This window comes from Ruditapes philippinarum, unplaced genomic scaffold (assembly GCF_026571515.1).
Source record: "Ruditapes philippinarum isolate M1 unplaced genomic scaffold, ASM2657151v2 ctg2439_1_1_1_1, whole genome shotgun sequence".
Taxonomy (NCBI): Eukaryota; Metazoa; Mollusca; class Bivalvia; order Venerida; family Veneridae; genus Ruditapes; species Ruditapes philippinarum.
In genome coordinates, this window is record NW_026856198.1 from 2760 (window position 1) to 19032 (window position 16273).

At 31.1% G+C, this 16273-nt stretch overlaps 1 protein-coding gene across 1 annotated transcript; it reads left to right on the forward strand.

Annotated features, from left to right (window-relative positions):
• The first annotated feature begins 360 nt into the window (after positions 1-360).
• LOC132745752 (alpha-N-acetylgalactosamine-specific lectin-like) lies at positions 361-4781 on the forward strand. Its single transcript, XM_060734723.1, has 4 exons — positions 361-766; positions 1496-1539; positions 2496-2583; positions 2878-4781. Exons 1-4 carry the CDS (start codon positions 442-444, stop codon positions 3117-3119), a joined length of 699 nt encoding a protein of 232 aa, XP_060590706.1. The 5' UTR covers positions 361-441; the 3' UTR covers positions 3120-4781.
• The last annotated feature ends 11492 nt before the right edge of the window (positions 4782-16273 follow it).

Sequence of the window (16273 nt, forward strand, 5' to 3'; positions counted from 1 at the left end):
TGGACATTGATGATATTACCAGCAAACTAAAGTGTTATATCTAATGTCAGAAGAACAAAAACTTCAGATGTTGAATAATATGTCTGAAATTTTTTTTGACAGATTGAATATTATAGACATAACCTCTCTTGGAAATCTGCGTCCTAAATAAAAAAACTCATGTAAAAGCAAATAAGTCAAACCTGAATTTGCATTGTAAATAATTAATATCTCCTTCTCACGTGACCCATTGGTGCCGCTGAGAGTAATGGAATGCCATTGTTATTTGATAACAAAGGAAGATAGTGGTTAAGTAGTGGACTGATATGGGACGAAAATCAATTTTGTTATTCTGTGTTAATTTCTGTCCTGCTGCTTTGTTAAATAAATCGGCATTTAACGAAAATTTAAGACACGCGTAGCATCACTAATTGTGCACGAAGACATAAGTACCGAGTCAAAATGACGGCGTTTTGTTGTTTTTTTATGTATTTTATCATCTTCTTTAGTGGACAATTGAACGTTGCTTCGGGAAGTATTTACCAGGCTGGATTTATAAACTATGGCCGGTTGTACAACAATGATGGTCAGGTTTGTATCTCGGATAGAACCGTGTTTAAGGCAGACAGTGTGACATCTTGGGTGGAATGCGCTGTACTATGTTCGAACACTGACCTGTGTTTCGCAATATTCTACAATTCAGAAACAAGGAAGTGCACTGGTTGCACTTACTTTGGTGATAATGAAACACTCATCGATGCTGGAACAAAGTTTTACAGTCGCATAGGTAGGATGTTTAAAATCATTTCTGGTAAATGCAGTGGTTTTGCTTTCATGCTGAGTATTGCCGTTAAATAACGTGCAATTTAGCGGGACTTTATTCTTTTAAACTAAATTTTACTGACGTTACCGCTTTATTGACCTCACCATTTCTCCTGCTGAAATTATACTTTGGAAATTTCACTATATGGTCAGTTCTAATTGACATTTTGAAAACCAAATAAATATGGAAAATGAGGGATGACGTTCAAAAACCAAAGTCTACCAAAATCGACACAATAAGATTTTTTAACCATTTTAACAGAAAATAAGCTTATTGATGCTATTTGGTTGCCGCTGTCTCTCTTCATTTAATAACCCCACCTGACTGTCCAAAAGCATTAGAAAAGCAGGACCTTTGAACTTCTTACTTGAATATACGTAAGATAGGAATCCTGCTAAATTCCTTGTCTTAACAAAGACATTATTTTAATGTATTTTTTCTTTCTAGTGTAAAATTCTTGGGCAACATAAAGGCAGAGAAAAAATCCAGTTATTTAGATTTTTAAACATAATACATGTATTGTGTACAAGTTAGTTAAAAACTTTAATAATGGGAAAGTTTTGTTGATCAATTTATTTATTTATTTAATAAACAATTAAATTAGTAATGCAAATCATTATCAAAATGTTTAAGAGAAATGTTTAAAATATGTGAACGGTCGTTTTAGTATACCATAAATGATTGTTTTTTTAGGTTATCGGCTCATTCAACAACAGATGAGTTGGACAAATGCAAAGGTCCGTAAATTGTTGTTTTTTTTTATTTTCTGATTTTTAAATAAATACATGTTTATGTTCTGATAATAAATGTACACACGGTTTACGATATATGAGCCCATTGAGAGATTTTTGAGATTCTTTTACTTGTAGAATACAATATAACTGTCACTTTAATGTATGTGTATATATTACGAAAGACCGATGGGAACATTTAAATTTCATGAATTCCCGTTTTCAATTTCGTGAATTCACAATTATAAATTCGTGAACTATTTTTTGTTAACATACGGAATTCACGAATTCACGATTTCAGCTTCATGAATTCACGATTTGAACATCACGAATTCATGATTTCATCTAGTATATGAATTCAAGATTTCAATTTCACTAATTTACGATTTCAACTTCATGAATTCACGAGTACAGCTTAACACATTCGCGATTTAATCTTCACGAATTCACAATTTTATTTTCACGAGTTCACGATTTCAACTTCGACGATTCATTAGTCTGAAAAAGTCCTACACTCAACGTCGTTAATATTCTTCGTATTTACGAACAAGAAGTATCTTTTAAAAATTTTTGTAGAAACATGGATATAAAATGATAAGGATTATGGCATTAAGCCTATTATTGAATTTTACGTTTGCATTTTTGAAATATTGAAATCATTTGCATATGTTGCCTCCTAAACAATACTCAGAATATTTCTATTAAAAGAAGAACCATAAGCTCTAATTTTTTCAGGAAAAGTTTCATTTCACGAAAGAAATGAAAATAAATAAATTATTAAAAAAAAGATAAATAAATAAAAAACAAAATCCAGTACCTGGCCGAACGGTGATTCCTTGCATTTTTGGAAATGCTTATAATTATATACTTCTACTTTCTACAATCATTTAGAATCATATCTAGAAATATTGTTTTAAACTATCATTGTAATCTAAAATTGATAAATTTTCTTTTGTTTGTAGGCGAAATGTTTAGAACTAGGAGGTAGTCTGGTGTCAATAAAGTCTCTACAAGAACATGATTTTATTGTTAGGATTCTTAGTGGATTCTGTACGTTTGTTTGTATTTTCATCCATCGCTCTAAAAATATATTATATATCATATATTTATATTCAATACATACCTATGTGTCTCTGCCCAATGTCTATTGGACCTTCGTTTAACATTACAGTATATTAGAAGATCTAACTTCAATATATTTTGTAGATTATTCACCGTGTTTATATTAATATGCTGCCATTTTGTCATCGAAATTGCATTTCTTACCAATGACCTTAAATTAGGAATAAAACCTTGTATTTGTACCATACCTTAAACCATAGCCATGCCACTTTCACCTTTAAGATGCCGTTGATACTGATTTACGTATATGGATTGGGGGAAATGATATGGCAACAGAAGGAACGTTCCTATGGGAAGACGAGACAGCCTTCGCTGAAACTCCCGGTGCTACCAAATGGGGCCCAAGACAACCAAACAACTATAATTCTCAAGATTGTGTTCAATTATATAATGAAGATTGCGAATGGTATTGGAATGATGAGAGTTGTGTTTTGAAATTGTACAGCGTATGTGATATGAATTAATGCAATCATATCAATATTATTCATTTTTGTGCAATTACTATACCACTGATTATTTCATGTCACGAATTTACACCTTTTTCAATTGACCTGTCGCTTACTTTAATTAAGACTTTAAGATTCGAAAAGTTTTAAAGAGAACAAGAATATATTACATAAGAATTAAACAAAAAATAATATTGATTTCACCTTATATATACAATAACACATCACTGAATTTGGTAGAATCAAATTTCACAAACTTTGACTAATACAAAAATGATGAACTGAACAACAATAAACTTTGTTTATCAACCTATTACACTATTTGTAGTATAATGTTTATAGACGAGAAGCTTATTAATCAACTGGTTTGAACAATATTGAACCAAATATTTGACGTAACTGTTAAACCCACATCGAAACTTTTATTGCATTTATGATCAACTATTAACAGTTATGTTGAAACTGGCTCATTTCCAGACTCTCCAAAAGAAGCTTACGTTATTTTATGCCTATATCTAAAGGTGATGACTTAGAGAATTTAAGCATATGCAGGCCTGTATCTATAATGTCACACATTATTTCTATGTGAAAAAAAATATATTTTCCTCAAGGATAAAAGTTGTTTATTTAAAAAAGAAAGGACATTAAAGATAACTATGTCGAAACAGTTAACAGATACACAGACTGTAAAATAGGATTAGAACAGTCGGGTGAAAGAAAGAGGGGGAGAATATATTGACTATCCTTTTATCACAATTTTCTGTTTGATATGAATAAATGGTCAATTAAATTTTTTTTCGCCATTAAATTGGACGCATATTTTAGTCTTATAGTTGAATTCTTGGTATCTTGGTTGACAACTTGAACGTGCCATTCTCTAGAAAATAGAAGTGTAAGCGAATTTGTGATGCCGGAAAAAACAGGTGCCGTTGCTTTTCGTTCGCTTATAATGTTTCAACGGTTAAAAATTATGAACAATAAATCAAAGAAATTAATAAAACGTTGTTGAAACGTTTTTATATCTTGTATGGGTCGTATGTTTATAGTTAAAAAGAGTGTGTGCATGGTCACTTTATTGTTTTAGTTTGCTGAATAATGCTTTATACATGTTCTGAAGAAGTTGTGTCTGGTAAATCCTGCAGCACGATAAAGACTGTCTTTGAGACCAAATCTCAGGACCATACGATTGTTTCGTCTTACATGGTTTCTTGTAGTTTTTTGTTGAAATTTCGTGTAATGCAGCCAATCTCCGAAAGTATTGATTTATTAACTGATTACACAGTACACACAACTCGCTTTAAATACTTTGACACGTTTTTTTCCAAATCAGAATCATTTATCAAAATCTGAACATATTTTGCATGAAAATGCTGTAATTCAGATTGTTTATTAACTTGGTTAGGAAATATTATTAGTACACTTTCAGCTCATTGATAAAAATAGTGCTGGTACAAGTAGGATATTTTCAATTATTATTTCAATCACCCCAAAACCGATATTTTAGCACATATTTTCAATATAAAAGGTATTTACTCTTTTTTTCTTGGATTATTGTATGTAAAGTTATTACTACGATTTTATATAGTATCCCAGGCAATGCGCATGTATTGATGTATGAAGTTTTCAAACAATCCACTGTAACAGCAGTAAACTGTAGCATTCAAAAGAATCCATACCTTAAAAATGTAAATATATTTGAAAGATTTCTAACAATTTAAGATAAATATCCTGTTGTAAGCCACTTGTCATGTTATGGTACACTGTACATGTATATTCTTCTTATTAAATATCACTATGTATATTCATGCCTTAGCTACTAGTCAATCAATATATATTTTTTTTACTTTTCAGATTTGTTTCTTGCTAGACAATATGTTTTATGTGTTTGTTATTGTCAATAAATAGCTTATTTGCTTATATTTCTTATATATCTTGTTCTTTCTTTTTGTGACGGAAGCGCCCTCATGCGCGCATAGAGTAATGCACAGTGAATGTAGACGGTCTCAACCAAAAACATCCAAACAAATAATACACAGAATGACCCCATTAAATTATATGTGATTGGTCAGTACTTTTTATTTATCGAAATGCATATCTAAGGCAATTTGAAAACGTTGTCTCAATATTGGATGTAAAAGAAACACAGTAAACGATCAAACTTTGGCTTCAAAGATCGAAAACGTTCTTTTATATTCTAGAAAGCTTATAGAATAGCTTAAAAAAGTCCGTTTAATATTTATTATATGTTATTGTAATGGGGTAGTTATCATTAGTTTTAAACATGAGAACAAAAATGATGGCGACATTCAATTGACAAAGGGATATCTGGCCAGGAGCCCAGAAGAGCACTGGATAAAAACAAAAACAATGGAAGGCATAGGGAGAAGAAGCGAATCACGGACAAGTAGTAACACTTTTCTGCTAATCTATTTGTTTTAATCTTACTGTGTTTTGTAACGATACTTATTTTTATTTGATATCTTCCGAAGTCGTTAAATATGTATTAAAGAAATATTGAAGCTATTCCCGATGGCAACACCCATCACAAACTATTTTTAAAGTCTAGAAAAGAATAAACACAATTAGCGGTAGTGATCTGTTAATATCATCACCAGAATAAGTAAGTCGCAGATATGGAGATGAAACAATAACAAGTAACCTCTGATTTAAAATTGTTTTGGAAGAAAACAATTAAGAATTTCTCTCATCTTATTGGTATTAAGACTGATTAAAATTAGTTACAAAATGTAATTGAGTTAATTAGAAAATACAACACATCAGCTTTGTTGCAAATCCCGGTACATCAGAAGAATTACCATCTCCTTCTTCAACAATACGGCACTAAGAGTGTTATCAACGTAGACGTGCTACAATTCTTCTTGTTTTTTTGATGGTTTCTGTGGCCGAGTGGCGGAAGATGTTGTCTATGTACAGTCTGTCTGACAGAATCTCAAAATCAAGACAATTGCAATAATGTATCTTTGCCGCTTTCGCATATTGTACCAATAAGTAAAGTTTTTAATTCTGTTGATATACAATTTAGGATATTGTTTAAAAAGTACTTTGAAAAAAATATCTTTGCTACGAATACGAAGAAATTTTTGAGTGTGTTGGATGTTTAGTTAATAGTTTAATTTGGTTGGCGGGATGCACTAATTGACAAGTTTATACATATTTATACCTTTTAAGAACTTTCTTTCGATGTGAAAACAGATTATCGCATTTAATGTAAAGTAAACTTGAAATAATTTTCATCATAAAAATTCAGAAATAGTGGAGATCCCTCTGAATGTGGAAACACAACTTACAATATTATATGAATAATGCAGGCTCGGTTAACTTCAGTCTGTTCATGAGAGATAATACCCTGACTTTGTTTTTAACACGAATAACACTATAAATAAGTATTAGATCGGAAAACAAATATTTTGTTTACATACTGGAAAAGTGCCTCAGTAAAAATATTTAAACATTTACTATACTATATATTAATATCAGTAAACAGATGATAACCACAATAGTTTGATGTCTTTATACATATACTTTAAAGGGACTCCAAAGAGGTTTTAAACATGACGGGACTCGAAATGTTTTATTTCGTGATTTATGTACCATTTGATATAAGTCGTGACCAGCCAATTGTATTCTAGCAAATATATTTGTTATTATTAACAATGACCCAAAATGAAGGACAATTCAACGTTTTTCACTAAAATAGGGCGACGAGTAGCAGAAAGACACTCAAAAGATCTCAAATTGCTGTAAATAATACGTCAAGACGTCGTTGATCTGATCCCAAAGGTAACAACTTATTCCTCACACTATTTCTTTTTTCACATTTATATTTTAAAACATTGACAAATGGATTACCTCTATAATTTTAGTTATCTTTTTCATAAATTGATTGACTTGACAACACTCGCTACAAGCCTGATGAACATTTCTCAAGTTGCAGATAAAACCAATAATTGAACGTATTGATTAGCCACAGTTATATCCAGACAAAAAGTTTGTAAAATCAAATACGAGCAGGTAATAAACTTAACGAGCAAACTTTAAGACCGTTGTAACAGCAAGAAAACCATTTTTTTTTTCATCTTTTACTGAAATAACGAGTTAGTATCATTATCAGATAAAAAAGTAGGCGGACCAGACGAGTTCATCATACATCGATGACATTGCTTGCTTATGTTTTCCAAAATTTATTTATTTATCCAAAGTTTGCAGCATCCTGTCTATTGCCAGATTGAATAAGGGACGAATTGTTCATAGAGTAGGCCAAAGAAACAAAATAAAATGACTCAGTTAATTCATGAAGGATATTCAGGATTTCCTTTCTATATATACAGAATTAATTTGTTCATCGAGTGGTAAGAACATATTTCATGAGTGGTAGTAGAATCAGAATGAATCTCGTGTCTTAAACATTAGGCTACGCTAGGTTTTGCTGTCAGTCACGTTACTCTTCATTTTGATTAACAGTCGAATTGTTCAAAGGTTGCGAGATAATAATCAAACATACATCAATTTTGATGACCCGTAGAATATTATATTTGATTAGTTAGCACTTTCGTATGTCTGAACAATGGACTGTCACGAGCAAAAATGTCGCTCTTTCAATAAATCAAAACCTTAGATAATATGAAATACATGGTCTCACCATTGAAGACATATTAAAAGAAACACCATGCACAATATCAAACGACCAAAACGTGCTTTTGATTTCTAATAAAGGTTATGGAAACGTACAAAAAAGGGGCTGTTCAATATTTTATACCAGAGACATGTCAGTTGTAAAGAGAAATTTATCGTTAATGTTAAATATGAGAACAAAGGTCATACATGAAGGGTGACATTTACCACACATGTCATCCGGCCAGGAGCTCACATTTATATCGTTTATAAACGATAGAGGGCAGAGTTGTTAACACATTTCTGCGTTTCCATTTGTTGTTGCTGCTGTTCAAAAATGTATTAAATAATGGTTCAAGCTACTCCTAAGCCCTAATTTAATACGTTTTGCTTTTTGAACTTAAGTCAGGGATTCCTTAATATTTTGTTCATCTGACTAAAATGACACACCCGCCACACTATGAATTATGAATTATAAATTAATAAATAAATAATTAATGAATAAATAAAATAATAAAAAATAAGAATATTAATAACATTAAAGAAACTGATTCATTTGCCTATTTTCTACCACAGCAGAATAAAAATAAATGAATACAATAATAATAAAAATAAAATAATAATCATGACAATAAAGGAACTTCTTTCATGACCTGGAGTTTTATTCTCTAATAATGAGAATAAATGAATGTTGTTTCTACGTCTCTATACATTTTCTTATAAATCCTTTCTTTGCTATCTTATATGCTTTGTTGACTGTAAGTAAAATATTTCTTTAGAAAAAAAATCAAAATTTTGCTTCTAGTGCCAAGTAGTGGAAGACGAACAACCGTTTAATTTAAATAGGTATTAGTTTGTTATACCTAGTTTTGTTTTTGATAAGAACGTGGAAACGAATAAAAAGTTAATTATCTATTCAAAAACGCATACTTGGTGATTATAAACGTGGAAACAAGCAGTGATCAGTCATATTGTCGTAAAGACTGACATTTTTATTCAGTAGTTTATTGTTTAACATATTATAACATAATACTATGTCAATCCAGTTTACAACTAGTTTTACAGTTGAATCAGTAAATATAATTTTCACATTAGCTAAACAAAACATCCCCAACGCAAAATAATATGTTCTTTGTGTAATAAAGTTTACTCTTACTCTTGGAAGAAGAAACTAGGGGATAATAACAGACTGGACTCTTTTAAATCCTTGGGTATTCATATAGACCAAGTGAAATAAAGTCCTGTCCCATATGAGCAAACATAATAAAGAGTTGGAACAAGCTAGCCCAATTAAAAACAAATACAGTTCTTTTTATCACAAGAAAGGCGTTGATGCAAAGCATTAAAGGCGACGCCAAAATATAAATATATTTCTAGATGAACAGTATTACCTATTGTGCACCAATTTATGTCAGTGTTCACTTTATCTTGAACTGAATAAACAAAAAAAATCAAATTTAACATAAAACCGTTGGCTCTAACTGACTAGGGCATTATTGCACTTGCACTTTCCAGTACCGTCCATGAACAGGCTCAATCAAACCGAGCCTGCAACATTTTCAATTTTGCCGTGTTGGGCTTTCTTTAGGGATTCTGTATTCATCTATTTCATTTTGAATAGTACCATTGATCATCAATAAATGGACAGACAAGATATTATTGTTGCCGAAGGAACAGTGCAGACTATGATAAGACAAAATTGATATGAAGACTGACCTTGATCTGCATTGACCAAGTTTACCAAACATGTTTAGCAGTTTAAGGATAAAAATATAATTATGGGGAATACAAACTGAGCCATTTTGCTGTGTTAGTAATGGTAAATCTGGTTGTTTAACAACCCTGACACCTGTTCACTCTAAATGTTATAGGGAGCCAAAATAATTTACATTTGTTCATATTCAACGAATATCTTCTTTAAAAGGCCTCGCACCTTTTTACTCTAAAGTGTTCTGTGGAGCAATGTAACTTTCTTATAGCATTCAATAACAAAAACACAAAACATTTTTTATACATTTATTTAATACATAAAACTACACATTCGACTGAAATTCATTTTAATATCTAAAATGTGAGGAAAAGTATAAACAAGCTAGAAAATATTAAATTTTTATATAGGCAGAATTTTAAAATACAAAATATAAACATACACATTAAAGTTATAGAAATATGAAAGACATATAATCAAAACACCAACATATCTTAACTGCAAGCCTAATACTGTGACCCTAAAAAATGTTTGACAGAACAGTGTACATAACAAAACAATAAAAAATGCATAACACTTAACAAAATGAAATTACAGTGAAGACCATAAAAATAAATCTAAGAATATGAACAAAACATGAAAATGCCAATATAGTCCAAAATAGACATTAATGGAGACAACAACAATCTTCGAAATTCGGCTTTTAGTATTACCAATAAAGCGAAAAAAAAACGGACTGAGCCAGCTATTCATAAAAAAAATAAATATCACAATGCAAATGCTTTTCAAATAAAGTTATTAAATACAAAAATAACAACATGTTTGTTTGCTTGATGGTTTAGGAATAAAAAATATGATTTAACACAATTTGAAATAAACTGTTACTAATAACTCTTCATTCAATGTACCACAAAAAAGGGATTTCATAAGAGACGACGTCGTTCCCCTGCGTAACCAATCACAACCCCATGTCAGACACAATCCTTACACAATTGACTATACTTGGCAACAAACTTAACAAATACAGTCATATGAACTGACCTCAATTTATCTACGAAGAATTTTTATAGGATGGAGGCAAGCCCCCGTTGACTAAAGCTAACCTCAATGAAAATGCAGAACGAAACAAAATCATCTGCCGAATCATACTCTGTAGCATACTCAAATTATATTCCACTTCATTTGTATATAAATTTGAAAACGGAAATTATAGTTTTTTTGCGAAAACTTCATTCAAATTCTGTCTTTGAAAAGCTGGAAAGACTGCTCTCTTGAATGCCAGCTATGCTTACAGAATACATATGTTAGGTATCAATCCGAGTTGCAAAATCCTTATAAGTCACTAAAGCTCGTCTGAAACATTTGATCATATTATTAGGCGTTTACATAATGATCTCATTTGCTTCCCGTGCATCAAAGTAGTAAAGATCACAAAGATCAATTTGCATACATATTAAGTATCATTAAGGAATTACTGAATTCAAAATGTATAGGTAATCTTTTGTTAGACAAATAAAAATTAAGGACACGACTGATGACATGTCTGAAATCCGTACTCTCAGTGCCTGTAAGTGAGGATGGCGCCTCGTTAAGCCTAGAATACATGCATTCATACATTCCAGTACAATTAATGTTTTGCCGCTTACCCAGAATTTTTCATGAATAAAACATTACTACAGTAAAATGCGCAAATACGTTTTTGTTAAACTGTCATTTTAACTGAATAATTGATGCGAAACTTTTGAAAATCAATAAATTTAGTTTTGAATTCTATGGAGGGTTATTTATGCCAAAATAACATCTTGCTTTCTTACGTTACATCGTGCTTTCTAACTTGTACATCGTGCTTTCCAACTTGTACATTATGCATTCTGACATATACATCTTGCATTCTTACTTTTACATGTTGCTTTCTTATATGCACATTATGCTTTCTGCTGTGTGCGACTTGCTTAATTTTTTGTTGATGTCGTTATTTAACGATCAATTATTATTCATTTGTTGATCTGGTATATTAATTCAATAAAATAACCTGCAACTGTTTGTATTTGGGTCTATTTACTCAGCTTGAATGACGAATGTCATAATGTAGAATGCGCATAGCCGAAAGCCGAATGCAGGAAGCATAATGCAACGCGACATCTGGTGTAATAAAATGTGACACCCAAATTATGCTAACAGGTGGCGCTAAAGTTATATTCTCGGTAAAGTCCGTATTGCAGTTCGGATTCAGTTTACCAAGTTACGTCCCTTTGTTTTAAAATTTCCATTTGCACTCATGGAGAAAATATACAAAACGATTTAACCAATTTTTATATTTATTAATTAAACTCTGTAGGTCAAATTATATTTCCAACTGACAATGACAAGTTGCACATTTCAAAATCAATGGGTTTAGAATTTTTTTTCATCAACAAAATGATTTTAAAATAGAACAGTTGTTCAACATTGTTCAAAGTGCTTGGGCCATAAAAACTTCTTATTAAAATATTTCATCCTCTTGAAAAGTTCTTAAATTTTGACATGGCTTATTTCCAATACCTGTGACCATCCACAACATTTGTAATGTGCTTTTATTAATTCGGACATTTTCTTGCCCATTTTCAAACTAATTTTGTACACACGGCAATTTTTTTAAATTCAACTTGTCAAAAAAATGTCTTTTTTCACTAAGTTGAAATCATTAACTAAGATGCTTTATGAATACGCCCCAGGTTCTTGTTCACAGTGTCAGCTTAAAACTGAAGGAACTGCTGCAAAATCAGCTGATTCTGAGTAAAAAAGAAAAAAAGGCAAAACTGTCTAGTCTGTCAATCTGTGAGAGTTAAGCTTTAGGACGAATGATTACATAATATTAATTCATGAGTACATAAAAACAAAATGTACAAAAAATGTCCCAAGAAATGGTTATAAAATCAAATGAGTTGTTTGTCATAGAAGATATTAATAGACATTTGTTTCTACATTTTCATTGGTGTTTGTATTGAAAATAGTATTGCCTTAAGGTATAAACTTTTTTGTTTTAAATGAGTAAGATCTGCTATACATTTCTAATATCATGAACGCTATAATTAAAGAAAACTACTAAAAAGGCATCTTCAGCCAAACATGCAATATTCATTTTATAACCATTTCTTGGGATCATTTTTGTACATTTTGTTTTTATGTACTCATCAATTAATATTATCAAATTATTCGTCCTAAAGCTATACCACGGTGCATATCTATATCGGTATCCTCTTTGCGAAATCTGCTCAAACGGTACCCTCTTTACACATGCACAGGTCATTCTCTGCTAAAAACAAACCAGCGATTGATGACCATCTAGTAAAATTTCAATGTAATAAGGAAATGGGGTTTGACACATACAAAAAATATATACCACGGAACACTAGAATGTTTTCTTTATGTGCTGATTTGTCATGTGCCCGTTTTTCATGTACTGCAACTCCACAATAGGCTACAAAAAATCGACATGTGTTGCCTCGCCCATCACCTCGACTTACTTTTAGGGCTGCAATGAACCGAGGGCTTGATTATATATGCATCATACATATTTAATATGTTCATTTACATATCATCTTCGGACAAATGGCAGTATAGAAAATGTATTATCAAAAATAAATGTAAAATTCATAAAAACTTCGTTTTTGCAGCGTACCCTCATGGCAAAACATACGCTTTTATTTGCGTTAATCGTTAAATAGGTATGTAATATTTCTTACTTTTATGTAAATATTACATACTTAACGATTAACGCAAATAAAAGCATATGTCATGCCTTGTGGGTACGAATGTAAAAAATGAGAGGGTACCTGTGATATAAAATTTCAAATGAAGAGAGGTAGCCCGTGCTGCTGCAAAAGAAAAAAAAGCAAAACTGTCTTGTCTGACAGACTTGACAGTTTTGACATTTTTTCTTTTTTTTCTCAGAATCAGCTGATTTTGGCAGCAGTTCCTTCAATTTTAAGCTGACACTGTGAACAAGAACCTGGGCCGTATTCATAAAGCATTTTAGTGAATAATTTCAACTTAGTGAAAAAAGACATTTTTTTTTGACAAGTTGAATTTAAAAAATCTAACGTGTGTACAAAATTAGTTTGAAAATAGGCAAGAAAATGTCCTAATTAATAAAAACATATTACAAATGTTGTGGATGGTCACTGGTATTGGAAATAAGCCATGTCAAAATTTAAGAACTTCTCAAGAGGATGAAATATTTTAATAAGAAGTTTTTTATGGCCCAAGCACTTTGAACAATGTTGAACAACTGTTCTATTTTATAATTATTTTGTTGATGAAAAAAAATTCCTAAAACCATTGATTTGGAAATGTTGTCATTGTCAGCTGGAAATATAATTTGACCTACAGTGTTTCATTAATAAATATAAAGATTGGTTAAATCGTTTTGTATATTTTCTCCATGAGTGCAAATGGAAATTTTAAAACAAAGGGACGTAACTTGGTAAACTAAATCCGAACCGCAATACGGACTTTACCGAGAATATAACTGTAGCGCCACCTGTTAGCATAATGTGGGTGTCACATAGTATTACACCAGATGTTGCGTTGTATCATGCTTGCTGCATTCGGCTTTCGGCTATGCGCATTCTACCTTATGACATTCGTCATTCAAGCTGAGTAAATAAACCCAAATACAAACAGTTGCAGGTTAATTTATTGAATAAATATACCAGATCAACAAATGAATAATAATTGATCGTTAAATAACGACATCAACATAAAATTAAGCAGAAAGTATAATGTGCATGTAAGAAAGCAATATGTAAAGTCAGAATGCGAGATGTACAAGTTAGAAAGCATGATGTACAAGTTAGAAAGTACGATGTAACGTAAGAAAACAAGATGTAATTTTGACATAAATAACCCTCCATAGAATTCACATACTTGTAATTGAAATAGTTTCTAAAGCACACGACATATATCTTTCATTGCATCAATCGACCGTGACCGTTATCGGATCACGAGCACAATAGAAAATATGCTTGGTTGACAAAAAAGAAACATTATTATCAATATTTTGCTAACAAAAACAAATATTTCTTCGAAATTGTCAACAATAAAATCTACAAGCATGTACAAATAAGTTTACAACACCGTATGAATAATTTTATTGAACAAAAGGTAATGCCTGTGAGTACATATATACAAACATATAATAAAAGTTTTTTTTTACAAAATAATCAGTGGCGGTCTAATTTTATATAAATCATCATAGTTGTATGTAATCGTAAAAAATATCAATTATAACTGCATGCAATTATTATCATATTGCAAACTATAAGAGGCGAGTGGTGAAACAACAGTATCAATCAATAAAATATAAATGCTTTTATGTAAATCCATATATACAAATTGGAAAGCAAGCATAAAACTAAATTGCTTTACGTTTATAAAATACACTTAAATGTAAACGATATTTCAGATCCTTATCGTCAGTTACCTTTATTATTTACCAAAAACATCACGGCTTCCGTTAAATGGTGTTGTTTTTTTTTGCTTCGGGTTTTCGTTATTGAAAATTCATAACAGAACTTGTCTTGTACTCATAAAAAATACTTGTCTTGTAAATAAACTATACTCATTGGTTTTTCTCCTTATGTAACAGAGGCATATTAAAGGCTTCTTCCCAATGGAAACGTTCTTTGAAATCTTTTTCCAAAAATCTGAACTTTGAATTCTGCTTAAGCCGGTGCTAGGGGGCGTGGACAGGTTCAATAAAACCGAGCCTGCAACATTTTCAATTTTGCCGTCTTGGGCTTTCTTTGGGGATTCTTATTTTCTCTATTTTACATCAGCTTTTTTAATTTCTACATCAGCAATTTTAGCAACGATTCTTTACAAAATCAAGAGGCTAAAGCGGCCTCTTCCAAATTAAGTGAATAAAATCACTGATATTTTCATATAAGATTGAATACGACACTTTGCTGTACAGTGAAAATTATAAAACGTTGAAATGTTTTGAACAAACGCATATTTAGTTTCATATAAAATATTTACGAATATCAATATTCCTATTTGATTACATGAAATTTAATTTAAATGAACATTTTATGTTTTAAACATGAAATTCCGTAATTGCATATCGATATTTTTACAATTAAGTATAAGTTACGGCATTCATTGTGGGATCAAAATGATAAATAAGCAAATGCATACATTGTGATACACACATTTTACTGCAGTTTTTATTACATTTAATGAATAAATTTGATTAAAGCAAACTTTTTTCAGAGATTTTCAGCTACCTATATTTCTTATTTCGAAATATATCGTACGTTCTGCAGGTTCATTTATGCATGTTTTATTTCTCGTAAATTCTTGAACTGTTTTATGTTTTTTTCTAGTTTTACAAGTAGCTATACTTTCATCTATGAATGTTTCTCCTCCTTTGTACAAGTATGAAAATCTGGATAAAGTGTAATCCCTCGGAAGCAATAATTACAAAATTACATGAAAATTGCAGACTCGGTTTACAGCAGGTGTCAAGTGCTGTGTGGTAGCTGTAAAATGATGCCCCGTACTACACTTCAGTGTTGTTATATTTTTCTGGTCCTTCAGGATAATTGATGCGAACATTATTAAGTGTTGAGAATCGAGTACCGCTCAAGCCGGTGCTAGGCGGCGTGATGGATGTTGCACTTATTCATTATCCCTCATGTACAGACTCAATCAAACCGAGTCTGCAATTTTCAGAGTCTGTAATTTTATTGTGATTAATGCTTCCGAGGGATCACTTTGTTTTTAGATTTTGGACTGAGTCTGTACCCTAAAACAAACAGTAAAATAAAAAAAATGCATAACAAAATGA